Source organism: Gadus macrocephalus, chromosome 11, assembly GCF_031168955.1.
Source record: "Gadus macrocephalus chromosome 11, ASM3116895v1".
Classification (NCBI taxonomy): Eukaryota; Metazoa; Chordata; class Actinopteri; order Gadiformes; family Gadidae; genus Gadus; species Gadus macrocephalus.
Window position 1 is genome coordinate 11,594,876 of NC_082392.1, and position 26,583 is coordinate 11,621,458.

Sequence of the window (26,583 nt, forward strand, 5' to 3'; positions counted from 1 at the left end):
GTTTAACTTTTTGGTCAGTTTGGATAGTGAATCAAATGGCAACTGGACTTCATATAAAAGTAAATTTATTACCACAAAAATAAGACATACTTTATGTAGTGCATAAATAGCTTTTGATGTGGGTTGGGACAGCGCTTTGAATGACTGCACATCCACACGGAAGGTATACAATCAATTGCAAATACAAGAAAAATAAGCACCCATAGGAGAAAGGCACTAAAATCAACTAACAGTGTAGCAAACGCGCTCACACCATAGGCTTACAAGCCGCCATCGCAAATTACCCATAATCCTCTCTCCGGCCCGACCGCGCCCCTGCCATCGGTCTGTGAGCAGGCCTCATTGGCTCTGACGGGGCTGGACGAACCAGAGGTCACCAGAACTCATTGAGAGGGAACTTGTCGGAAGAACGACCGTCCTCCATTTTCTTTGTAAGCTGGTTGCTTTAAAGATTGTGTGGCTCGTCTTACTTACTGAAGAGACACACAACACCATATCGAAAATGGAGGCTTTGTGTTGTACGTAAAAAAAAGTGCACTGAAAAGTTAAGTTTTGCGTAGGTGTTTTTCTTTGCATTGACAGTTCCGTTAAAAACCAAATAGATGTAATTGGTTAGAGGACCCAGATTATAATGATGAGGTCAAGACATGGTCACCCTGATCAAACATAGTTTAAAACATGAACCAAACGTCAGCGTTGGCTTACGATTTGATGAAACGTAACTCTGGAAACGTTAGCCTGTTAGCGTTGCTAGTTGTTTTTTCTTAGTGTTTTCCTGTCAACTTGTTTTGGTTGGTTCGATTTATTTTCATTCTGTGCTATTATATGTAATAGTTAGGTAAAGACACAAGCTTTGAAAGTGCTCTAAATTTAGGTTTCTTGCATATATATATGCATTTGCTTTTATCAAGGCATACAGAGTACAACACGTTTTATGACCTTATCGTAATTTCTGAAACGATAAATCATCAGAGCTCATTTTAGTTTTTTTACAATTAACTAGCAATCTCACGACAAACTACAAACAATCCTTATAACTGTAAACACTGCCCTGACATCACACACACACACACACACACACACACACACACACACACACACACACACACACACACACACACACACACACACACACACACACACACACACACACAAACATTGATGCTTGCATCAGATTTCTTTTTCCATTTCCAGTCATAACTTTCCATGGTCTGTAATTTTTCCTTTGTCGGAAAACTGTATTGACTGTATTTCTACATCGTGTTAAGACGTGTCCCACTGCGGGCTATTGGTCTGGAAAATCACAAGGCGGAGCCACAGCTTCTCATCTAGAGCTTCCATTGGCTATCAAAACGGTTCCATCACCCCTGGCCCCCATTCATTGCTTGGTCAGCGGCGTGTGAGGAAAAGCAAGGTGGAGCTCAGAGCTCCTGGTGTCCCGACCTGTGAAGACTGGATCCAGGAATAGGCTGCTGGAGGGGAGGCTGAGTCGACCAGAGGAGAGAGAGGAAGCGCTTTGCATGGGGGGGAGAGTGCAGGGCTGGTTAGCTAGAGATGTGTGCTTCTGAGACAAGGCCATGTTCCAGGACGTCTACATTCTTGACATTACTCTGAGGAGAGCAGTGGATCATGGAGCTACGGAGAGAGAACAGCACACCAGGTGGATCTTTGGATGTCAAAACAAAGTTCGGACGAGTCTCCGCCCCTTGGCCTTGATTCGAGGGAACGTTGCGCTGGTCTCTGTGCTGATTGGCTGTGGACCAAGCAGAGTTTTCCCACCTTTCCTCCGCAACAGGAAGTCAACGCTCGATGAGGTCATGGCGTAGAAGACATTGCCGGTGGCGGGGATGATCAGCTCTGTAGCAACAAGAAACAGGAACAAAATACGCTTGAATAAGTGTGAGCACTATTCCATTAAAAACCAGTTAGCATATACTGTTCACTACCACTACTGCCAATAATGCTTACATCGCGTTTGTATTTCAGTTAAACTACTCATATTATGTCCATATTATCGTCCAGAAAAATATTTGATGTATTATAATAATATTATTTCATACATACATGGGATTAACAATTTGGATCTTTTTAAAATAAAGTTGTATATTTTTTATTAATGTAAGTATTGTAAAAAATGCTTTTGCTTTTTTAATAGCAGAAATAATGTTACACATCAGCATAATCATCAATGAAGTCGATGCTAATCCTAGAATCTTTATATCCATGTCGAGGTGTGCTGTGAAAGAGAGCCCTCCAACAGGGACCCATGGACGACCTTTTCCTTCAGGGAGGAGCTGAATGAGCTCGTATCTGGAGGCCTCCCTGGTGTCCTGGCTGTGCTTCTCCAGCGCCGAGCTCACCACAGTGGGGGTCTTATCGTTACTGGTCACCTGATGGAGAGAAGAAGAGCAGGACCACTCACTCAACACACGTGACACGTTCCTCAAGATGCTGTACTGGGGGGGGGGGGGGGGGTGCTCATCATGCAGGCCATCTGCCTCCAACCGGGGTTCAGGATTTGGATGACTATTTCCCCCCCTTATTACACAGCCTGGTTAAATACTTGTTTCTGATTGGTCAAGCAAGGCGTCGGTCGGTTGTTTCTGTATAGCAGACGGATGCTACGAACAACAGACCGTTACTATGGATGCTATTCCAACAGCAACAGACACAATCAATTTAAATCTATTTTAAATAAATAAATCATTTTTGGGTTCTTTATTAAGTAGTCATGGGATTTCTTCAGTAAGTAGGTGTGTGATTCAGCTTGATTCAAGACTGCATCAACCTGAGAGGGTTTATTTCACAGTAAAAAACTGGCTGTACTGTACATTATCCCTTACTTTAAGCATTCTGGCATATTTACTTCTTACTCATTTAGCAAATGCTTTGATCCAAAGTGATTTACAGCGAACTCAAGTAGTGGGCTTGTTAGGTTAGGGTGTCTTTCTCAAGGATCCCTACAGGTCAGGCTGTGGACATATTGTCAGTGGCCAGTTGAATCCACTACCCTTTCATGTAATATTTTCAATGTTATAACTTCCTTACTATGAACTTTCTCCAGATCAAACCCTTGTCTTGGAGAGTAACCGGAGATTTAATCAAACCCTGATCGCAGCCCAAATCTATGTTACGGTATGCGGTTCGCAACAGCTGCAATAACGCGTTTTGCCAGTGGTGGCGCTATTCAGGGGGTGCCGTACCAGTATGCTCCTGTACAGGTTGCCGTCATGCAGGTCCATCCGTATCCTGATGATGCGCATGTCGGGCCCGGACCCCTGGCTGTTATAGGACGGGTTGTTGCCGCAGGAGACCGATCTGCGATGTGATTTGACGGGCGTCGAAGGGGTCAACGATACCGGGCTGGACTCGTTGGTGGGAGGGGAGGTGTCCACGTCGAGACAGGAGACTGAGGGGGACTTCATGTGCTGTGGATGTGGTAATCATAGCAACGAAAGGCTGTGAGGATGACATTGAAGGATGGTTTGGGAACCACATTTGCCTGAACTTGATTACACTTTAGTCATAAGGTCTGTGTGTGGGTATGTGTGCGTATGTGTGTTTATGTTGTAGGTTAGCAACCCATTGCAATATATAACGACACAAAAAATTGAAAGCGTCCCTGGAAGATATATCTGTGTTTGTCATCAATAGACACTGAACTGTCCTTATTATGTTCAGAATTGTATTTTTCAATCACATATTATCTTGTTTTTCATTCCCACAATCAACATTGACCACCGCCAGTACTCATATTGTTATTCAACAGTTACCTTTGCAAATTTGGAGAGCAGTTGATTGACAGGAGAAGGGAAGTCAAAGGAGGTATCGCAGTCGCTCGCTAGGCTCGTCTGGGAAGCGCTCAAACTGTCAAAAATACAATCACAAAGACCAGAGTCCTGTTGAGACTTTGAGAACCACCACCTCTTGCCAAAGTTCTTGAAAAGTATTTTTTCTTAATATTTGTACATTTAGTTTGGTGTCATCTTGCTCACCTGGCGCACTCTGTGATGATGACGGTAGGCGTGTAGACGCGGGGGCTCGGTTCGCTAGGGGCTTCGATCTCATTGGACAATCTGTAACTGCAGATGGACAGACAGGTCAGCTTAAAAAAATTGGATTCTGCAATAAATAAATGTAAACGTATCCAATATGTTAACTTATTTTACCTCTCCTCCTCTGATAAGGTTGGCGCGCTCCAATACCAGTCCACAAAGGTCTTGTCGGACCAGAACACACAGTTTTTACAGGAGGACTGGAGGAGACGGATCTGTGCCAAAACCTCAAATTCCTGTTGAAAATCAAAGGTTTGATCTCAGCTTTCATGTTCAAGAACCTTCCGGAAGCAAAGAGAGGCACCCATGGATGTACTTCAGTAGCTGGGTGTTAGAATAGACCAGCGGAAGGGTTCTGGGTTCAAACCCCAACCTCTGCAGCCTACCTGTAAGTACTCACTTAGCAAGATGTCCTAAAGGCCTACACACCTGAGCTCAAGCCTAGAGCGCAAACAGAAGCTGAACCTTCTTGCACACTGGAGGCAATCCAACACGGACTCACTCATCTAGGTCAATGTCATGTAATGGAATTGCTGGAATCAGCTGGAGAAAAAAAAAACGTGTCCGAAAGGGAAGGTGGAGGCGGAATAAATCGGCCCACAATGCACTTGAGTTCTGGCTGCGGTGTGGAAGTGCTCACTGCTGAACATGGGAGCGGGCTGAAGGCGCATGCACTCTATCATATCGCTTTAGGCTTGAGGTTTGGTGTGTTTCGGCAGCAGCCCCTACCTGTCAGGACCTCTTGATGACATGTATCTAAAACAACGTCATTGTGAGTCCCCTTGGTTCTCAACCCATGCCAAAGATGTACTAGCCACACAGCAGCAGGATAAATAACATTATGATACATACCCTCCTCCTTTTGTCAAAGTTGATGTATCCGTTCTGTGGGGGGGGGAAATAGAGGAGGTGTTGAAGCAGCATGATCAGCCCTGGTGTGTTGTAGCTTATGCACATGCTAATTACTGATCTTGACTGATCTTCTTTTGGTAAAGAAAAGCTTTTGGATTAGCGTGTTGTAGCCAAGGCTAGTTATGACAGAAGAGCAAACAGTTTGCTGACTTGTAGCTATTGCTAGTTATTACAAAATAGCTAAATGTGTGTTTTTGTTGTTTGTTGTAGCTAACGCTAGTGTGGAGATAAGATTAACGGTCTGACTTCAAGGTTGTCCTTGACGGCTGTGTCCAGCATGGTGAGGTCCGTCAGGAAGATGCCCAAATAAGGCACTGTGCCCTGGGCGCTGGCCTGAACACATGAAGACAAGTCAGATGCATCATTAGATAGATATCTAGCAAGGACATCATGACCCCCACCCACACACACACACACACACACACACACACACACACACACACACACACACACACACACACACACACACACACACACACACACGCCTTAAAGTGCTCCGCATAGTATAAATATAACCCCGTGTGTGCGTGCGCGCGCGTGCGTGCGTGCATGCGTGTTGCGTAACCCATTCGGAAGCAGTCTTTTTTGTTCTGCTGATCTAAGCACTGTTACATAACTCATATTGTTTATGCCTCTCAATACATCAAGTTTCTTTTCCAGGTCAAATTCTGGAGAATACGACAATTGAAAATCTAACTCAGTATGACAATATCACGAACATTGAAATACAGCAGAACCCAAACCATCATGACGTCATGGTTTCACTTCTCACTTCTGAACGGCTCCTTACTATACCACCATGTGTGATCTTCATTAGCCATTATAAGACCTTACAAAATCTATCACAAACAGTGTGAGAGAGCAGATGCATCACTGGGTACGTTCAACTGGGTTATCTGGTTGGTCTAATCCAGATCTGGGTGGATACTCCCACGTGCGATGACACTATACGGTTGATTATAAAACGGCCGATTGTACACACATCTGTAAAATAGGCCCTTCAATCGTTATAGTTTGTTTGGCTGAGGGAGTGCAGTGACCGAGTTTTTTTTTTAACCACAAAACGTAAAAAAAAGACTAAGAGTTACCCCAGGATGACGCCGGTTGTTGGCTCGGTTGTCGTGGATCGCAAACTTCGCCGTTCCCTCCTGAAACGGAGGGGGAACAAACGCAGCGTCAAAGCCCTGCTGAACTATGACCTCCTCAACACGTTTGGTGGAGTTGTGACGAGTCGGCGGCCAACGCTCTCCTCTGAAAGACGTCTCATTCTTCTTCTGAGACGCTGAGATCAAGGCAATTTTAACACATGGGTGGAAATATGAAAGCCCATCAAAGCTGCCGTGTTCCCCGACATCAAAAGGTCTCAGCGAGGCTTCCTGAATGAAAAGCTCGGACATCTGTTGTGATGGATTCCATGAGGCGGGAAAATCTGAGCAATATAAATGGGAGGGTTTAATTCACAGTCCTGGCTGCATAAAAAAGGGAACTGACCAATAGCGTACAAGGGATTGGCTCATGAACTTCATTGTAATTGTGAAGTGGTTGGGGTTCATAACCGTTTCCCTACTTTTTGTTATGCATTTTGTGTACTTGTACTTATTGGCCACTCACCCCCTTCAGTAGGACCCTGCTCTGAGAGTAGTTGTCCTTGTCCGAGAAGATTTCCGACAGCTCCTCGTACCTCCTCACTGCTTCCCTGTTCCGTTCATGTGACCAAAACAAAGATGGCGTTTGAGAACGTAGAACCTCTCTTTTGGAATCGACAGTCAAAACACAAGTAGAAGGTATTTGATAGAACTGTTGATGTTTTACACTCATAATGATCCAAGGAGACCTAACGATTTCTTTACTTCAAAGTAAATTTGAGAGTACTTTGATGCTCCTGGTGTTTTGTGTGGTCTTTCTGCAGAGACGAGTCTCACACACCTGTCTGTCTCCTGCCCAGGTAATGATGAACAGTCGCCCACATCTGTCTGTCTCCTGCCTAGGTAATGAATGAACAATCTCACCCACCTGTCTGTCTCCTGCCTAGGTAATGAATGAACAGTCGCCCACACCTGTCTGTCTCCTGCCTAGGTAATGAATGAACAGTCGCCCACACCTGTCTGTCTCCTGCCTAGGTAATGAATGAACAGTCTCACACACCTGTCTGTCTCCTGCCTAGGTAATGAATGAACAGTCTCACACACCTGTCTGTCTCCTGCCCAGGAAATAATGAATAGTCTCACCCACCTGTTTGTCTCCTGCCCAGGTAATGAATGACGGCCTCAACCACCTGTCTGTCTCCTGCTCAGGTAATGATGAACAGTGTCTCACACACCTGTCTGTCTCCTGCCCAGGTAATGATGAACAGTGTCTCACACACCTGTCTGTCTCCTGCCCAGGTAATGATGAACAGTGTCTCACACACCTGTCTGTCTCCTGCCAGGTGCGTCGCAGCCGGTGCAGAGGGTTGCTGCGCAGCGCCGACACGATGGCGTACAGCGAGGAGAAGTTCTTTCTGGCGCGACACTCCTAAATAAAAGCAAAGATGCTTAGAATCACAGACCAGACTCTCCAGGTTCACATAATATGCACACAGACATCCATGTACAGACTGCTCCAAACGATGAATCAAATACAACTGATACGCATTACTATTTATATTTATTAAGCATGCCAGTACACTACTTTGGAGCATAATTGTAAGACAAATAGAGTAAGATGTTTGAGCATTTCGGAATTAGCTGATGTTCGGAAAATACCAGACAGCCATTTGTCCATGACGAGCCATAACAGGATGCATGGGTGTGTCTTGTGTGTGTGTGTGTGTGTGTGTGTGTGTGTGTGTGTGTGTGTGTGTGTGTGTGTGTGTGTGTGTGTGTGTGTGTGTGTGTCATTGAGGAAGAGAGAGCTTTTTTACTTAGGAGATCAAGAAAATGGAACTTGACTTGAAGAACCGTTCTTTCCTCCATATGTATGACTTTACAATATTAAGCAATAAACAACAATCGTTTCTCTTTCTCAGTCCTCCTTTTTGAAACACTTGAGACGACAAACTTTGAACAAATGTTTTTGACACATTGTTTTTGACACACACTGCTTTAGGAGCAGGAAGATAAGAGCCCTACAGGTACACTGTGGACCTCGGGGATCGAGCCCACGCACCCTACCCGCTGCACTCATCCTGCATCTTTGACCTTTGATAACTCGGCAGGTGCTCTTTCCTTGAGAGTTAACCTTTGACCTCTGATAGGTTATTACACAGAGAGGCCTTTCTCTTCCCCTAGGTTGTCCCCTATGGTTCTCGTGCTGCGCTGCCTTCTTTTGGTGGTTCTCACGTGTTTCAAAGGCTTTCCTAGCGCAAATACAAGTTACAATGTGGTCAAGTTTGGGGGCGGGTCACAGGGCGGCTCCGCTCATGAACCATAGAAAAGACCTAAGAAAAGGTCCAACAGTGTCCAGAAGCCGATTCTTACTGTTATCACCATGGTAACGCCTCATTAAGGCGCACAGCCCTGCTCCAAAAGAGACCCACAAGCACTCCGAACGGTCTCCCTCCGTTTGGCCCTTTGTGATTGGCCGCTTATAGAGTCCCTCACCTCCGCCACGCTGATCCACTTCTCCAGGAGCCGGGCCCTCTGCTGGCTCTTCAGGTGGATGGGGCAGAGGCTGGAGGCCTGCACCACGTTGGCCAGCCGGTTGAACTGACGGACGGTGGCCCGCACCGACCAACAGACGTCCTCGTGGCCCTTCTTGTCCCGCTGGGACCACAGCGAGCCCAGGCAGTGGTACGGGACCAGACGCACAAACAGCTCCTGGGGAACAGCAGGGAGGGAGGGAGGGAGGGAGGGAGGGAGGGAGGGAGGGAGGGAGGGAGGGGGAGGAGGGATGGAGGGAGACAGTGGGGAAGAAAGGCATGGAAAAAATATTTGAATGCAAGGTGACAATCAAAATGAGGTAAAATATAATATTATATAAAAATATACATCTAAAAAAATAGAGCAGGAGAATAAAACTGATATGTGTGACCAAATTAGAAAATGTTTATACAATTTGTTTCATTTAAATGAAATTTGTTATGAAGTGAGAACGAAGAGGGAGCCGATTCGGATACCTTCGTCTGGTCTACAGAGAGGATCGAATTTAAACGGTAACGAAGTTCCGGAACTGTGTTTAACCCCATGGGGAATAAAAGAAGAGACGAGCCGATCTTACCGTCTCCATCTTGGTGAGCTGCTCAGCGATGAGCGCGGCTGGGAAGCCCAGGACCTTGGTGGGTTCAAATGCGGAGGTATCAGGGGAAGGGTCTGGAGGCTGGTCTGGGGGAGGAGGGGAAGACACACAGTGGAACACTGTTTGACCCAAACAATGAACAACAACCATAATAACCCGCCAAACTCTAGTTCTTGCCTTCCCTTGCCAGTTACGTGTTCTGATTACACACCATTAGCAGGGGATTCGAGCTTCAGCCCTCCCTGAAAGCCTCCAGCCCACAGTGCCCTATAAAAGGCCTCTTACTGGTCTTCAATCGCATTTTAGGGACATGACCATACTTATTGTACACATGATACATATTTGAGTAAGTATTATATTATAATAAGTATGTAAGTATTCTAAGATTTCATTGACCTGGCTTGGTCGTCCTGTGCCTTTCTGTGTAATTAACTTGCTGCCTCACTGTGCTTGTTGGCCCTCCCACCCTTCTCAGTCTGACACAAGGTGAATCCCCTCTGGTGGTGACGCCCGTGGTGTTTACATGAGCGCGAGTCCGACAGCAGGGCCTTCTCGCTGAGCTCCTCTGCGATGCGCAGGATTCGTGCACACAGGTCGGCGCCCGACAACGTGTCGCTAGGCAACAGAGGGGCGAGGTGGAGCAGGCAGGTGGGGTCCCCCAGTGTCTGGAAGTCCTCTGGGTACTCCGCCAGCCAGGTGCTGAACACCATGCATACTGCCCTAGAGAGAGATGTATTATATATACTGTACATGTTCTATAAATATACATATATATATATATATACATACATACATACAGCCATGTGCTGAACACCATGCATACTGCCCTAGAGAGAGTTGTGTTATATACTGTACATGTGCTGAACACACATATACAGCCAATACCATACATACTGCCCTGGATGTAAACATCATTATTTAACATGTATAAAAATGCTGAGCAAAATAAAATAAAAAACACGAATGCATACAAGATCTTGTCATTATATATAAGACCTTATATATGATAACATCGCAAAGAAAGACACACACACACACACACACACACACACACACACACACACACACACACACACACACACACACACACACACACACACACACACACACACACACACACACACACACACACACACACACACACACACACACACAATCTGGTTATAGCTAAAGTTAAAGTGAAATGGTGTCTCTTGATATATATTTGTTGTCTCACTCGTTGAAAGACTGTCTGGTGTGGCTTCTTGCATTGTCTCCCGGTGGGTTTTCCAATCTGGGAAAACAACGAAAAACAAAAGAAGGAACGTAAGACACTTTTAGCTCAAGAAGTTTAAAATGAAACACAAGTTTTACCCGACTTCAAACGCAAACACACCCAAGTGTCAGAAATAATACTTCCTGCTTGGTAATGACCTAATTTAAAACACTTTGTTGTCACTGCAAGGGCTGAACGACGTGGAGGACGACAGAGATATGTTCACACTTAAATAACATATTTTCTTCAAATAGTCTCACTTCTCTCGCACGCTCACTGTGAGAACTCGGCGCACATAAAGAGCAGCCCTGACTTCTGTGATAATATGGTCTGTTCAATACGACGCTGTTCCTTTTCAAATCCACTTAAAAGGAAGTCTTTGATGAAGCCCCACGCTGAAAACACCGACGCGACGGGGAGAGTCGGGAGTGCGCAGGTGCTTCCTGTCGGGAGTCTATAAAGGAGCCTCACAAACGCACTGGGTAAACACACACACGTTGAACAAGAGAGTAGCGGTGACTTCATGGTTTCAAAGCACAAGGGGGACGGAACCACGTCGAATTATTAATAATAAATGTCGCTTTGAATCCGATGCCGTCTTCTATAAAGGAGAATGGCCGTTAAGTTAAGTTGAATATTTAGTTCTGTGGTCTGGGGTAATCTGTTTATCTGTCTGTCTAACCCAAACCCTCCACATTTGCCCTCCCCCTGCTCGTCTGACCATGTCTCTTAAGCCTCTGCGCTGTCCTCACTCAAAGGTTAATGGAAGTTTGAAAACATCTCGTGAGCAGGGTAGGATGTGTGTACAAGAGAAGATGGGAGGGCGGCAGGGCTGCCCCTAATAGAGAATACAAGAATACTTCCATGGTCGCAACAAACCCTTATTTAACTTGTAGCTGCATCTGGTCAGCTCCACATTGGTGTGTGTGCCTATGCCTTTGAAGGTTTACCTTCCTGGACCCTACTGTTTACATGACCCGATCCCCTGATGGAGCTCCATACATCCACACACAAAAACATGAAAAGCGACTTTTTCGATATACCTGTGCTACAACCGCCAAGCTCTATTGCAAATACTTTCTTCTCAATAAAGTGGTGTGCAGTCATGCACACCACAGTAATGCTCATACTTGTAAGCATTATAATTGAAAGGCTGACTATTACACTTTAGTATTACATGTAAGTAGCAGAAGGTTAACAGAGAGGAAAGAAGGGGAGACAAGAGAAAAGACACAAAACTACAATGCACAAATAAACAGGTGTGAATCCGACCTGCTACCAGTCATTCCCTCTGTGTTCCGACCCCGTGTCCTGTCTTCACCGTTTTGTCCAGAACGGCGCAGAAATCCCATACAACACCACAACACAACATGGCACCATAACACCACCCCACCCGTGGGATGAAGACCCCCCGGTGCCCCACCTGTCTTTGAGGATTTCCAGGACCCTCCGGGTGGAGGTGAAGGAACGGAAGGTGGAGAGGAAGACGGCGATGAAGGAGGAGTCCCCCATGGCGAAGGAGTGGAGGAGGTGCAGCACCAGCTTCTCCTCCGTCCCCGCCTTCACGCACTGCGAACGCGAGACAGATTTGGACTGCAGGAGAGAGAGAACCAATCAGACACCACCTCCTCTGGCCCCCTCTTGTTGCTCCACATGTTTTTTATACATTGGTCAAGTGTGATGTTTGTGAAATCCATTTAAAAACAGGTGTATTCTCACCAGTGACCTGTTGGGGGTGCTGGGATGTTGTTTGACCACGACGGTGTAGATGATTCCATCCTCCTCTTCCTCAGCGACTGTGGACTGAGGAAGACAGTGAGCAGTTCAGTTAGGGTCATATGAGCTGATTGGATCCCGAGAGTCAACATCAAACAACCATCACCACCACCACCTCCACCACAACCACCACCACCACTGAGATGAGAAGAATCAAGAAATGATCTCGAAAACGATGACGTTCACAACTTGTATTGATGAAAGTACAGATTGGGCAGGCATCAAGATTGTTAAATACTTGTCATTCAGAATTTAAATTTGAAATGTGAAACTACAACTGAAAACCAAGCCAAGCCAAGTTTTGGTTCTAACCAAACACACGTGAATGCAGCTGACAGAAACTAATTCTGGGCGATGCCATCGGCCAACATGCTGTCATCTGACGATACAACTGCATCAGTGATTGGTCCAGTCTTGAGCTGTTCTCAGTTTGGTAACCGAACACCAGTATCCCAGCAGGCATAGTTAATTAGGTCTCAGCCTTCTGGACGTGAAGTGAGATGTGAGATGTAATCCATTCCTTTTAAAAGGTCTCGGGTCTCAGAAGGCATTACGTCCACGCACTGCATTGATTTCTGCAATGCAGCGCTTAGTTTGTAATTTTATAGTTGTGGGGGGAATCCAGTGAAAACGGCAGTAAGTACGGCCCATGGCTCATATATCTTAACTGCCTATGGACACCTGAAGCTCTACTATCTTTATGATAGTCTTTATGATTTCTTTGTTGCTAACATATATATATCACGCCACCAACTACCAAGAGAACACCCAACATCCATCAGCCCTATAGTCTACCGAGATTGACGGTTCCACACAGCGTGTATAGTATATGTTTTATGATATATTATATGTAATATTATGATATTTGATGACCCCCTCTCCTCCCATCTTTGCAGAGCATATGTGTTTAGAATATATACTTTGAGTCCAAACTTTACTTGTATGATGTTAAATGTGGGGCAGGAGAGTGTAGGGTTTGACCCCCAAACAAAAAGGTACTGGGATTGATCCCAATGACCACAGCCTAACCTGTGGGCATCCTTGAGCAAGAAGCCCCAAGCCCTCCCTGCTCCCTAATGACACAGATCTGGTACGTCTCTTTGGACATCATAAAAGCATCTTCTAGCCGGTAGATCTATGAGGCTATGAGGTGATCTATGAAGCTGTGAGGTGAGCCAGGCAGACAGAGTGGAGGAGACCAGAGGTTAGGGTTAGAGCTTTACCAGATCCAGAGGGCAGTACCACGTGGATTTCATGGGTGAGGGGTCCACCTGAATTAGACGACAACATGACGTTAACACGTACGCGAAACACATAGATGCAGAACACACACAGACACACACACACACACACACACACACACACAAACACACGCTTGACAGACATGGGCAATAGGGATGTTCAAGAGCGGTCGGCTCATTGTTTGTGCTCGGCACCGGGAGCAGCGGTCGGTTAAACGCTTTTTGTTCCCTCTCTGGTAAAAGTATTTCTGCTGATACATATAAATCGCGAATGCACAACATTCATTATTGATAGAATTATGCCTGTAAGAACGGGAATGTGCATGAGATTAGACCTAATGTGGCTCCCCAAAACATGTTATCAATCATTTCATATTTTCCTTTCATCTGATGACAATTTCACAGCAGCGCTCCTCGCTCCAGCCAGGAACATAGCGGGGCTGAGCTGTTGCGCTCGCTCCACAGGCCCATTGTTGGAATGTCAATCACTGCCGTCCGTCTCAAAAGACACCATGATCCGCCCAGTCATGTTCAGGCCCACTTATGTCTTCAATAATCCTACTGAGTTGGAGCGAGGAAAGCAAACTGGTGCGATTGTGTGGAACACATTCACTGCATGAAGGTCCCACTGCAGTTATGCATGTAGCAAAATGTCACACTTTTCAGCCTCAATTAAAAGAGGTTACAAAAACAATTAAATTAAGTTCATCAAAAGGCTCTTAGAAAAAACACTGTTTTTCCATGTTTGGTCTCCAATGTATTATTTGAGAGATGGGTCGTTCACAAAAGGTCTTGTTAACCGTCAGGGAAATAAGTCGTCAGGAACACCCATACTGCACACACTAGGGCTGGGTAAAAAAAATAGATTTAATCGATTTTGGATCGATTTCATTTAAATTTTGCAATATCGATTCATAGGGCATGAGATCCATTTTTTGTTTTTTTTGTTACCAATATTATTATTTTTGCACTTTGATAAACAATGCCTTAATGCAATTTGCAGTGATGGAATGTTGTAGTTCAAGTACTCAATTGCAATTCCTTTCGAGACAGTTTTGTTTACAGCTGAAGTTTAAACTGTCCAATTTACAAGTTTGCACTTACAACCTGTTGTTTAAGATGAAGTGAAAAAATAAAGTACATTTGTATTTGGTAACACAGTTGAGCCATTTTCATTATTTAAGAGCATATTGAATCGAATCGAGATTAATCGATTCAGAACCGTTGTGACAACCCGGCACAGTGAGCGAACCACCTCCTCCCAAACAGGACACAACTTTGAGGGGAAAAGCCAAAAAAGGCATGTTTGATCCAGAACATAACAAAGTCTCTCAAAGCACAAATAACGTAAAACCTTGGAGGCATCAACGGTCCCCTCCTTCGTGGGTGGAATCCCGTCACCCACGAGGACCGGTCTCTCCGTGCAGGAGCTCCGGGGCTGGGAGAGCCCAGTATGAGTGGAGAAGCGGGCTATTTAAGCCCTGCTTCTCCACCTGTTCCTCAGGTGCTCTGGATCTCCTTAATCGGCAACGGCCGGGATGCCACACCGTATGAATCGAAATCCAATCAATTTAGGAAATTGGCCACGATACCCAGCCCTAGCACACACATAAAGACACCCATGCACACACGCATGCAAATGGTCACACTAAACAGTCACACCTGCACAAACAGTAAACAAACAGTCAACTGTAAACGCACAGAAAATCACTAACTACTGCATCAATGAACTGTATTGAGTGTTTTCATTCTCAATAGTCAACTCATGAAAAAACAGCTGCTGCCATATCCGCCAACTACAAAAAACACGGATGGATGATAATAAAAAGTTTCCATAATGAGAAAGAAAAGATCAGTTTAAATCTGTCAACTCATCAAACCACGTGACCTGAGAAGGACGAGACAGACGAGTGACTTCCAGCCAAAAGGCTCCGTGGTCGATCCCCAGTGATCGCAGCCTCACCTGCAGGCATTCATGAACAACACGTCCTCACTTCTACCTGCTCCTAGAGGAACGCTCTGTATCCGGACACACTGGGTTGCTTTGTATGAAAGTGTCTGCTCAACGGCTACATGGCAGACGCATAGCGACCTCAATACGCTATCTTCACGTTGCGCGCAAGCCTGTTTACCTTCACCACAGAGTACAATGAGGGTATCTGTCTGAGGTCATCGAGTTCCCCTGCCGAACAGCGCAGAGGTATCGGAGCTGCCCCCGGCTGTACGGTTACTCTGTGACTTCATTTCCATAACGTCTCTTTTCTCTCTAAGCCATCGCTCCTCTGGTTTCCGGTCTCTCGGGAGCCCTACATCAGTCCAACACAACTGAAGCCAAGCAGAGTTGACACACATATCGAGGGGTCGATGACCTGAAACCATGGAGGTTAACAGCGATCAGGGGTAGACCTTTTGTCAGACCACACACCACGAGTTAAGGGGTGCGCTGTTGGATCGGTATGACTGCAGCTTTACAAGATGGATAATAGATCTATGATCAGGAGATGACCAACAACCAGAGTGACACAGAGTGTTGATATCATCATTTAGTGTGAGACGGAGCACTTTGGGGACGTATGACTGACGCCTCGACCAGCAGCCCGCCGACCACTTGCGTTAGCAACGAGGGAAAAGCTGTTTCAAAAGCCGGCTTTAACTAATACACAAATCAATATCACTTACACTCCTCCCGACACCGAAGCCCTCGGCATCACACCAGCGTGATTTTCCATCATGAAACATGCATGAGCCCGAGAGCGCCATCGGACGCCATCTTTGGTGTCAGGTGACCTCATCCACAGCACCCACACCAACGCAACTCCCTGTGGAGGCCGATGGCTCCAAATCCAAAACATACAGGAGCAGAAACAAAACACGGGCCCATTTCCCTTGTGCAAACTGAATGTCAAAAGCCTTAAGTCCTTCAATTCCCCATCCCTCTTAGAATTCCCCCAAAACAGATGATTAAATGTCTCCACGGCTCGACGTACAGGCTGAGACAGGCAGAGGAAAGACACCGCGTGACTCAATACAATGCAACACCCACCGGCGGTGTTACCGTGTGACTTATGAGTGCAATGAGTGGACTCGGTAGCATGCCCCTTTACTTGGTACCATTTCCTCCTGATTGGAATTACCTTGTCTTGGCTCAATCCAAAAAGGTTAGCGCTCCCCACATCCTGTCACAGTGTCTCTCTTAAGGCTGTGCTCATCGCACAGCTACCTCAACAGTCAACACATCTAACCTGTTACCCTGCCCTGTGTCTCTGCACGTCCCTGCCTCCGGTTCAAATCCACCCCTGGCTGTGCATCTCTCACACAGGGGAAGAGCACACACAACAAAAAGAAAGAAGGACAAAAAGAAAGAGGGATAATGATTCCCCACTTGTTACCTTCTGCTCAGCAAGTCCAGACTGGTAGAAATCGGCAAGCTTCCTGGAAACCTTGACAAGCAAAGTGTAGACACCATGGATACCGTTTCTTCTCATCTGTCTTACTCTGAGTGTTCAGGCTCTCCTGTACTGAGCTAACTTTTCCTTCTCTTCCTCTCTGTCTCTATGTCTCTCTGGTTCTTTTTTCGCCAGGACTCTCCCGGTATGTGTCTTTGCCTGGTTCTCTTTCTAGTCACTCAACTGCACACAAACACAAACTGAGGATTAAACTCCACCCCCTTTCCCTGCATCACCTGGGAACACCCATTACACACACACCCACACACACACACCCACACACACACACCCACACACACAGGCAGTTGGGCTGCAAACAGAGGGCACACAAACACAGGCAGCCGAGACAAACACTCATTTATTGTATCATCCCTTGGCGTGGAGCACTATTGCAATATTAACGTTATTGGTTTTATTGAGGGGGAATGTGCAATATCTTGGACTCGGTCATCTGTGCAATACCTTGGCATAAAGAATCATGCAATTATCTTGGCGGGTATGTTCAAGTGTTTTTATATTAGTGTGTGTTAATGGATGTTAACTGCAGTTTGATTGCACGTGTATACGGACAAATTGTCTGTATATGGAGAGGCTGTGTGCCGCTATGTCACCTGTGTTCTCTAGAATACCTGGGCAAAACATTTCCTCAAGGATACAATAAAGGCTTGTCTTATCTTATCATACACCTACACTGATACACACATAAATACACCCTTACCCAAATACACACACACACACACACACACACACACACACACACACACACACACACACACACACACACACACACACACACACACACACACACACACACACACACACACACACACACAGACATGAATAAACCCACATATATATAAAAACACAGTGTTGACAATCCACACAAACACTTATGTAGAACAAAACATTAATCATAACAGAGACCTTCCTCTACCAACACATCTGGCAAGCACTCACACACACACACACACACACACACACACACACACACACACACACACACACACACACACACACACACACACACACACACACACACACACACACACACACACACACACACAATAACAGAGAGACAATGCCCCAAAGCTATTTCAAGAACAATACCTCCTCTCTCTCTCTCTCTCTCTCTCTCTCTCTCTCTCTCTCTCTCTCTCTCTCTCTCTCTCTCTCTCTCTCCTTCTTTCTCTCTCCCTCTGCCCTTGCTGCACTGTCTTTGCGGTCGACCTTAGCATACTGATAAACCAGTTTGACCGAGTATCCTATTTTATCTCACTCCTAAGACACACACTCGGGGCTGCTCGCTCTCTTCCTCTCTCTCTCCCCATCCTTCACTCACACCGCTATCCACACTTGTTCATTTAGCAGACACCTCCTTCCCACCAGACACACCAGTAGCAGGCTGAGAGCCATGAATCAAAACGCTCGGTGATCAATATCGGGGCAGGCGAGAACTTGAGTGCCGCCGACTATGACCGGATACGAACGTAGGACCGCTGCCGGAATAAAAGTGTGGGGTGCATTTATTTATTTTACTTTATTTCCCCCTAAGTGCTCGTAAGTCAGAGAGTGCTGCAACATCGAAGAGGCATTCCAATCAATATGAGCTCAGGGCCGCTCGCAGACAGTGTTACGGTATACAACGGTATACAACAGTACATCAACAAATGCACCCAGGGACGATCAACCGCCCATCAATACATGCAAAGTCAATTTAAGTTGGATAGCCCTTTATCACACTCATGCCGCTTTTCCACCGCACATGTAGCTCGACTCGACACGACTCGACACGACACGACTCGACACGGTAGCAGCACGGGTGCTTTTCCACCGCAAATAGTACCTCCTGGACGTGGGCGGGGTCGGCTGCGCGAAAGGGCCGTGACGTATTTGTGTACGCGACGCAAACAACACATACGCAACCCACACATGGACAGAACCCACATAACAACAATGGAGGACATCGATCGCATTACTATTATTAGCTGGCATGTTGAAGAAGTTGGAGAAGTGGAACATGTTGGCTGCGGCGCTGCTATGGATGTTACCAGCATGGTTGCCATGTCGCTCTCGTGACTTCGTCACACTCTCTGGCCAATCAGTCGCCGGCCGTCTGCCGACGTCACCTTTTAGCATCGGCTCAGCTCGCTTGGAACCTAGAGCGAGTAGGTACTAGAAAAAGCAGCCACTTCAGGTACCAGATACCATGGTACCGCGGTGGAAACGCAAAAAATGCGAGCTGAGTCGAGTCGTGTCGAGTCGTGTCGAGCTGGTACCATGCAGTGGAAAAGCGGCATTAGTCTCAGGGGGCATTATAGGACTCGGCAGTTGAAGGTTAAAGGTTCCCCTAAAGGTCATTCATATTTCTGCATTGAACAGCCGCCGTGGGAAGCCATGGGTCTCTACAGGGTCCGTCGGCGTAGACTTCCTGCACCTCTCCAAAATGTAACTTCAGGTCAGGAGAGGTCACCTTTGTGAATGCTAACGTCGCATAGAGACTCGCGTCTATCTAGTGCGGCTGTTTGAAGCAGAAGTATAGTTTAACCTAAAGGCCTGAAAAACCTTAAGGGCCCAGTAAAAAGAGCAACAAATCCAGAGGGAAGCAACCCTGAGCAGGAACCCAGCAGAGGGAGCCCTCCTACCTTGGGAGGGCAATAGGTGGGAAGATTATTTTCTTAGCACTGAAACGGCAGAGCACAGGAAGGCCACATTAGCACACCGATGGAGAGTTTCACACACACACACACACACACACACACACACACACACACACACACACACACACACACACACACACACACACACACACACAAACACACACACACACACACACACACACACACACACACACACGCACACACACACACACACACACACACACACACAAAGTTTACATTCAAACGGGCAGAGGGTGCTAACCTTGGGTCCTTGCTGACCAGCGCTTCGACATACAGAGCACCTATTGTGTCGCAAGCACTGTACACGCTAAACTCTCCTTAGCACATTAATCCTAATTTAGCAGTGTGTGTGTGTTTGTTGGTGGGGTTATTCGCTTGCCACTGTTATGCCCCCCCCGTCCCCGTCCCTTAAACAGGAAGTGCATAATAAAAGAGGAACAAACACAGGAAGCAAGCCTTGCTTTCGTGTTCCAGTGCTATTTTCCTCTCCTTCTTTCGCTCACCGGGACCGTCCAGCTTCTCCACATTAGATACCACAGTCCCAAAAGTTACCATAAGAAGCAGTTTCTGTTTCTGTATTTCCGACCCACCCCCCCCCTTCCTATTATCAACACACTTTTTGGGCACGCAAGAACTGTTCTTCCCCGCCTTGATATGTTAACACATTATGTTTCTACAACAAATTCTCAAACAGTGAGTCTTGTTCTTGTGGTGAACCGTGTAAGAGCCCCATCGTCTCAGAAGGGAGGAGAGTACAACATTTTCACCACACTGAATCTCTATTTAAAGACGGCCATGGTTTTTAAATGAATGACCCCCTCCTTCCTCCATGTCTCACTAGCTTCCTCTCTCTTTCTAGCTCTCTGTAACTCAGTGTCTCTCTTCCTTCTTTTCTCTACCTCTCTCTTTCTCTCACTCTGCCTCTTTATCTGTACCCCTCTCTCTCTCTCCCTCGCTCTCTCTCTCTCTCTCTCTCCACCCCCAGACGTTTACCATGTAGAGGTTCCCTGGGCCGGTCGGTTCACCCGAGTTCATCGCTTCCCTCCTCACGGAGCGACAGTCGACGGCACAGAGGTTCCCCCTCAGCAGCTCATCAAAGTATACCAGAGCTCCCTCCAGAGGAAGCTTCCCCGGGAAGCCTGATATCCCGTAGGCCCCCCTTGAGGCTACACACCCACCCGGCTCCTGTCCTCCCCCCAGGAACCCAGGGTTCCCTTGTTCAATAATGAACACGCCGTGTATCGGATTCCACCTGACAGACCTCCCCCAGGGGAAATCCAGGAGCTGAGCCCCACGGTAGGGGAGGACTGGAGCAGGCAGCAGGGTGTACGCCGGAGATCCACCGCCGACCGACCACCCCGTGCATTATTTATGACGGGGCTCGGCAGACTGGGGTCATGTGACCACATCAAGCTGGGAAGGGAGCCTTGGAGGAGCGGTGAGTCGCTTTAGCCCTCCTGATTGGGATGTGGGTGGCGAGAAATGGCTTAACATGTGGGTGTGAGTGTCTGTGTGTACACACAGCAGGCACAAGAGAGTTGGCCAACGAAGGCAGCCGGATCTGTAAAGTAAAAATCTCATCATAAAAGTATGGTGATAGTCATAGTGACGCATCATAGTGATAACATAAAACAAATGTTTATGATTGTCAAGTTCCTGATTTTGTCAAAGTCCTTTGCAGTCATTATGCCAACCGTTTTGGACTCGCCCTCATTCTCCCTTTGCTTTCTGTTGCCACGATAAATAGATAAACACGTATACATGGCTCGTCATCTGAATGAAACCTAGTATGTTATGTTTTAGAAAACTAGATAATAGGTATAATAAGTTAACAGTGTTTGTTAACCACCGGGTTAAACTCACCGAGTAGCGTGTTCCCACCTAGCACCTTACAAATGGAACATTAACCAAGAGGTCAAAGGTTGTGTCCGACTCAGCCATGCCAAGAACCGGCCGACTCTGCTAAACTAGGCTAAGCTATGCTACAACTGGGGAGTTTGTCTCAAATTACCCAATCTCAACAACATTACAGACCAAGTCATGTCCTAATAAATCTATTGTTACTGAACAAATCCCTATACTGAATGAGCAGTTCATAAATAAAGAGGTGTGTATTAATTGAGTTCTCACCAACAGACAGTGGACCACTGATAGAGGGTCAATAAACTGTAACCCAGTCATCCAAGTCGTATAATCCTATACATTTGACCTATCATACTCCCATGTAACAAATCCTCTTCTGAATCCAGTATGTTCTAAATTCCTCCAAAGCATTCTCCCACATGTTTAACTACAACCATTTTCAAGAATTTCACAGCATAAGAAATCCCACTTCTTTCCCAGCTTTCTGCTGTTGGAAATGAGCTTTAATCTATCCAGTTTCCCTCCGGAGCTAAAGCTGTTTAGCTTGCTAACATCCCCCCACCCTTGCAGGCCCGCTCTCACTCTCCAGCACACAGTGGCTGCCTTTCTCATCCACTCTCTCTCTCTCTGCCCCAGGGCTCTCTGGAAGACCCCGCTGACTGCATCAGTTGTTGACTCGTGAAAGAGCCGGTGGTCGAGGCGTCATGGAAAACAGCCGTGCAACTGCCGTTAGCAGCCCTGGCCAGGGACAACTGTGCCCAACAGACAGCCGTGCTAACAGGGGCTGCCTCTGCTCTGCCACACACACACACACACACACACACACACACACACACACACACACACACACACACACACACACACACACACACACACACACACACACACACACACACACACACACACACACACAGTGACTGAGAGGCTGAAGTTACCCATGGAGTGGAGGATAGGGGTTGGTTTGGCTGTGGCTATAAGTTTCAAATGATGTAAAATAAGGAATAAAATGAACTTGTAGCATGGATTGTTTCACCTCTAGAAAACCCCAACTATATCATTGAGATTCCCCCTGTTGAAATCAAAAGGGAAAGAGGGAAAGATAGAAATAGGGAAAGAAGGAAATAGAGAGGTAAAACATGGACACTTACCTGTGAACTGTCCAGGTCATTGTTTGTATTGCCTCGCCCCGATTGGTTGCCAGGAGTTCCGTTGTCAGGTGACAAGGGGCGGTAGCCAATGAGAGGCACATCAGTTGACTCTACCCCCGGCAGATCAAAAGCACCTGTCCTCATACTTCGAGGGAGCATATTGCCAGCAGCTAAGGTGGTCTACACAAGAAGGGACGATACAAAGACATATGAGAAGATATGAGAGCTTTGGCAGACGATAAAAAAGTCTCTGAAGTCTGAGATGTACTATTATACAGTTATAACTAGAAAATAATATAACAATAATGATACTATATATTTATTTATTTATACAGTAGAGTTATCGTTATATTTTTCTTACTTTTTTTTCTACAACTTGCATAACACTCTGGTGGTGGATCACATTGTGTTATTTCAGCTGTCGAGGAGTAAGGATATGAATTTGAACATCCAAGGATTCTGTCACATTTGGTCTGATAAAGCCTTACTAACTTCCATGCTCCAGATGGAAACTTTCTTTTACACCTCCCAAAGCTTTTGTGCGTCACTCATTAATAGGCTTATAAACCAAGGGAATAATTAGATTCATGGTTTGCTCATTACATTTGTTTTATACATTTTCAGTGCACTGACTCTGATGTGAACTTGATGTGAAGACGAGGAATCTACTAGGAATATGTTTGTGTAAAGGCAGAAAACAGTCAGAAAAACTGTAAGGCCCAATCAATCTTGCTCAACTACCTAAGAACAAAACAAAAAAACAGGACAAAACAATTCTCAGTTTGCTGGTAGCAGCCAGCAACAACCATGAAGATGATTTTAACATTTGACTATGTGGCCATGAACCATATCAGGATTTGAATACACACCCCCCCTTTGAGGCTAGCACTATAGCCATCTCGTAAACAAAGGAAAACGGAGGAAGACAGCAGACGAGGAAAATAAGAATGTATTTGGGGCTTTTCCTTCAAGTGTCATGTCGTCAAGTCGTTACCCAGCTCTTACATGACCAAAACAATCTGGATGACTTTGTGAACATCCATAGAGAACAGTGGTTGTGGACAAAAAGGCAAATATAGTAGAAGTGTGAAAGAAGGCGTCGGGAACAACGTGTGGGCACAACCATAAGAGCTTTCCATTGTGCCTGTTCTCTCAATATGCAATGCTATTTCATCTCGACTACAGTCCAACACATTGACGGAGTAGGCCTACTCATTCACAAACGCAGAATAGAGGGAAAGGGGGGGGGGGGGGGGGGGGGGGAAGAGGCTGTTCAAAACTGAACAGCTCTTAGCAATATTAATAGGTCAAATATATGAAAAAACAAACCATTGCTTTGTGTTGTCATAATATCCTGCTGGTGATCCCATGCAGCATGTGAGAGAGGACGTGATGCTGCAGCCTAGTTGGAGGCCAGCTGAGAAGTACATTTCGAACCACTACTAACGATGAATGGCTTATTATCGACCGGCTCAGCCTCGGACCAGAGCAAACAGCGACCCGGCTGAATGAAGTGTATACACACACGAGTGTTACTAGGCTACAGCCAGGCGCACCCGATAATGTTCCCTTTCTCGTCGAGACAATATAGCGAGTAGTCGGGCGGTGCTGTGTTGACTTCCAACCCCGTCTGTCGCCGTGCGGATGTGAACAGGCCCGCGTATGAAAACTTTGTTTGCGTTATTGCACAGTCTTCACTGATAATAGGAACAACACGATAAGGACCGCTGCTTCATAATGCCGCTATACCAAGGATACCCATTACTAACATGATACTAGCATGGCCCTGCTAAGTAAAACAGAACATCGATTTTTTTTTTTTAAATACTAATATCGCAGGCGCATACGCATACGCTACAATGTCGTAAACTCACCGATATCCAAGTCACGTTCGCTGAATTCCGACAGCATTGGGCGGGCACCGTCCTACGCCACTGTTCTCCGAGGTGGACGATCAGCTGGGCAAAGTCGCGCCCATCTGCTCTGTCGCCGACGACCCGCTGGGAGACCCGAGCGTCCTCCTCGCTATCTGCGTCCCACGCCGCTCGTCTCTCAGGCTGCTATCAGCTGATAGCCCCGCTGAGGACTTGTGTTGATGCTGTGTCAACTACCGTGTTCTCCGGATAAAGCCCCCCCCCCCACCCCTCTCTTCTCCCTCTCTTGCTCTATCCCTCTATCTCCCTCTCATCCGCCAGCGCAGTTTCCTGTACGTTGCTGGCTCGGCTCAGGGCTGCCCCCCACCGCCTCTCCCCCTCCTCCCCTCCCCACTCAGCGCGGTGGTGCTCGGTCACGTGGTTTTATTTACGTGACAGCCAAATTATGAGATGCGTTTGATAGGAGACGCTAACATTTGAAACTTACGTTTAAATTTATAGACTCAGGTCACCTACTGTTAAATGTTTTATTTCGTAATAATAATTTAAATAATTACTATTATTATTATTCTTTTTTTTTTTTTTTTTTAAATATGGTGATTTAAATTGTTCCCTTCCGTCCATTGATTGTATGGTATGCAGGTCACTCAATTCATACTTTCCAACATGCACGACTTAATTAAATTATTATCCATGACCGACTGTTATTGGCCAAGAGATCATGAAACTTTTCATAACTGAAAAGTCCCACTGTGCGGGGATTATAGGGAGTGACCCTCCGGCAAAGAGGACGACGAATGAGGGAATTGAGGGAAGTATGTCAGGACGATGTTCAGTTTGGTGTCCTATATATGTGAAACCAGATCGCACACCAGCCTACTTAGTGTGCAAGCTTTTCTGTGGACCCTGCGACATTATATATACGTGTGTGTGTGTGTGTGTGTGTGTGTGTGTGTGTGTGTGTGTGTGTGTGTGTGTGTGTGTGTGTGTGTGTGTGTGTGTGTGTGTGTGTGTGTGTGTGTGTGTGTGTGTGTGTGTGTGTGTGTGTGTGTGTGTGTGTGCGTGTGTGCGTGTGTGTGTGTGCGTGTGAACATGAAATAGTTCATTCTAATATAATTAAATATGTATCACATTTCTTGTGAGGAGGGACGTATGTTTCTTGGAGGTGACCGCATCTCTTTGAAGGTGCAGCGTTACGTCTCCATCCAGTGGTAGCAGAAGGTAACACTTTATCCCTTTTATTGCCAGAGGCCATTTTGAACCGCAAAATACCATCACATGTTAGTCTGGCGTGAGTCATGCCCGAGACATTAGCAGATTGACAGGACAAATGCCACAGCATAAAAGGGACAAATAATATTTAAAAAAATCACTGTTTAATTCACTTATGCGCACACGCCTACGTGTTTATAAGATGCGCGGTGTTTCCAATAGAAGAATAGTACCTATAATAAGCCTTCGTGTAGGGCTGAACCTTGGACCTGAGCTGTGGTTATCAGGACGGAATAGCGCCTACTTTATTAAGCCATATTGATTCTGACATTGATTCGGTATTTTTGCTGTAGGCATTTGCCTACGGGCTAATGATGTGTGTTGTTCGGTTTGAAGGGGAAAGACACAACATAATATAGGCATTCAGAGGGTTCTAATAGGGTTCTTCTTAGTTGTAGGCCTACAATTGAGATAAAAGTAGCCTACCGTCGAATTGGCCCATTTCTTTCCACCTAGGATAATTCATTGGATCGGCCATCCTGTTAATGCATCCCCAAACCCTATGGGGTTAGCATTTTTTTATTTAGCATATCAGACTCATAAACGACGTACAAATTGATTATCTATCCCAGGGGCAGGAACAGACCTGCCTTATGAATATAATCTAGAAAAAAATAATAATTGTTGCTTCAAAATTCAATGGAGGGCAGAGGAACTTTCAACGCAGCTTTCTTAGAAACTTGGTGAGAGAGGGAGAGAGAATAGGGAAAAAAAACCTTCGGAGCAAAACTTTTTTTTCCCACCACACACTAAACTTTGTCCCTGCCTTCCTTTGGGGGCCAATTAACGAGGTGGATCGACGCAGGCTCGGTACTAATTGGCCACTTCGATCTCGAGTGCAAAGGTGC

At 46.1% G+C, this 26,583-nt stretch overlaps 1 protein-coding gene across 6 annotated transcripts; it reads right to left on the reverse strand.

Moving 5' to 3' along the window:
- Window positions 1-48: 48 nt before the first annotated feature.
- On the reverse strand, window positions 49-24,772 carry rgl2 (ral guanine nucleotide dissociation stimulator-like 2). Of its 6 annotated transcripts, none has more exons than XM_060064483.1 (20): window positions 24,464-24,772; window positions 22,590-22,769; window positions 13,437-13,484; window positions 12,157-12,240; window positions 11,861-12,030; window positions 10,399-10,455; window positions 9,628-9,902; window positions 9,165-9,268; window positions 8,549-8,764; window positions 7,378-7,481; window positions 6,579-6,663; window positions 6,056-6,115; window positions 5,214-5,300; window positions 4,908-4,940; window positions 4,170-4,291; window positions 3,996-4,082; window positions 3,774-3,867; window positions 3,204-3,428; window positions 2,276-2,390; window positions 49-1,857 (listed from the first exon to the last, which is right to left on the reverse strand). In XM_060064483.1, exons 2-20 carry the CDS (start codon window positions 22,746-22,748, stop codon window positions 1,676-1,678), a joined length of 2,307 nt encoding a protein of 768 aa, XP_059920466.1. In that variant the 5' UTR covers window positions 22,749-22,769; window positions 24,464-24,772; the 3' UTR covers window positions 49-1,675. The 6 variants fall into 6 exon arrangements, with proteins under 6 accessions (XP_059920466.1, XP_059920469.1, XP_059920467.1 ...); XM_060064486.1 differs by having other exon boundaries at window positions 9,706-9,902; window positions 24,464-24,770; XM_060064484.1 differs by lacking the exon at window positions 13,437-13,484 and having other exon boundaries at window positions 24,464-24,771.
- Window positions 24,773-26,583: the final 1,811 nt, after the last annotated feature.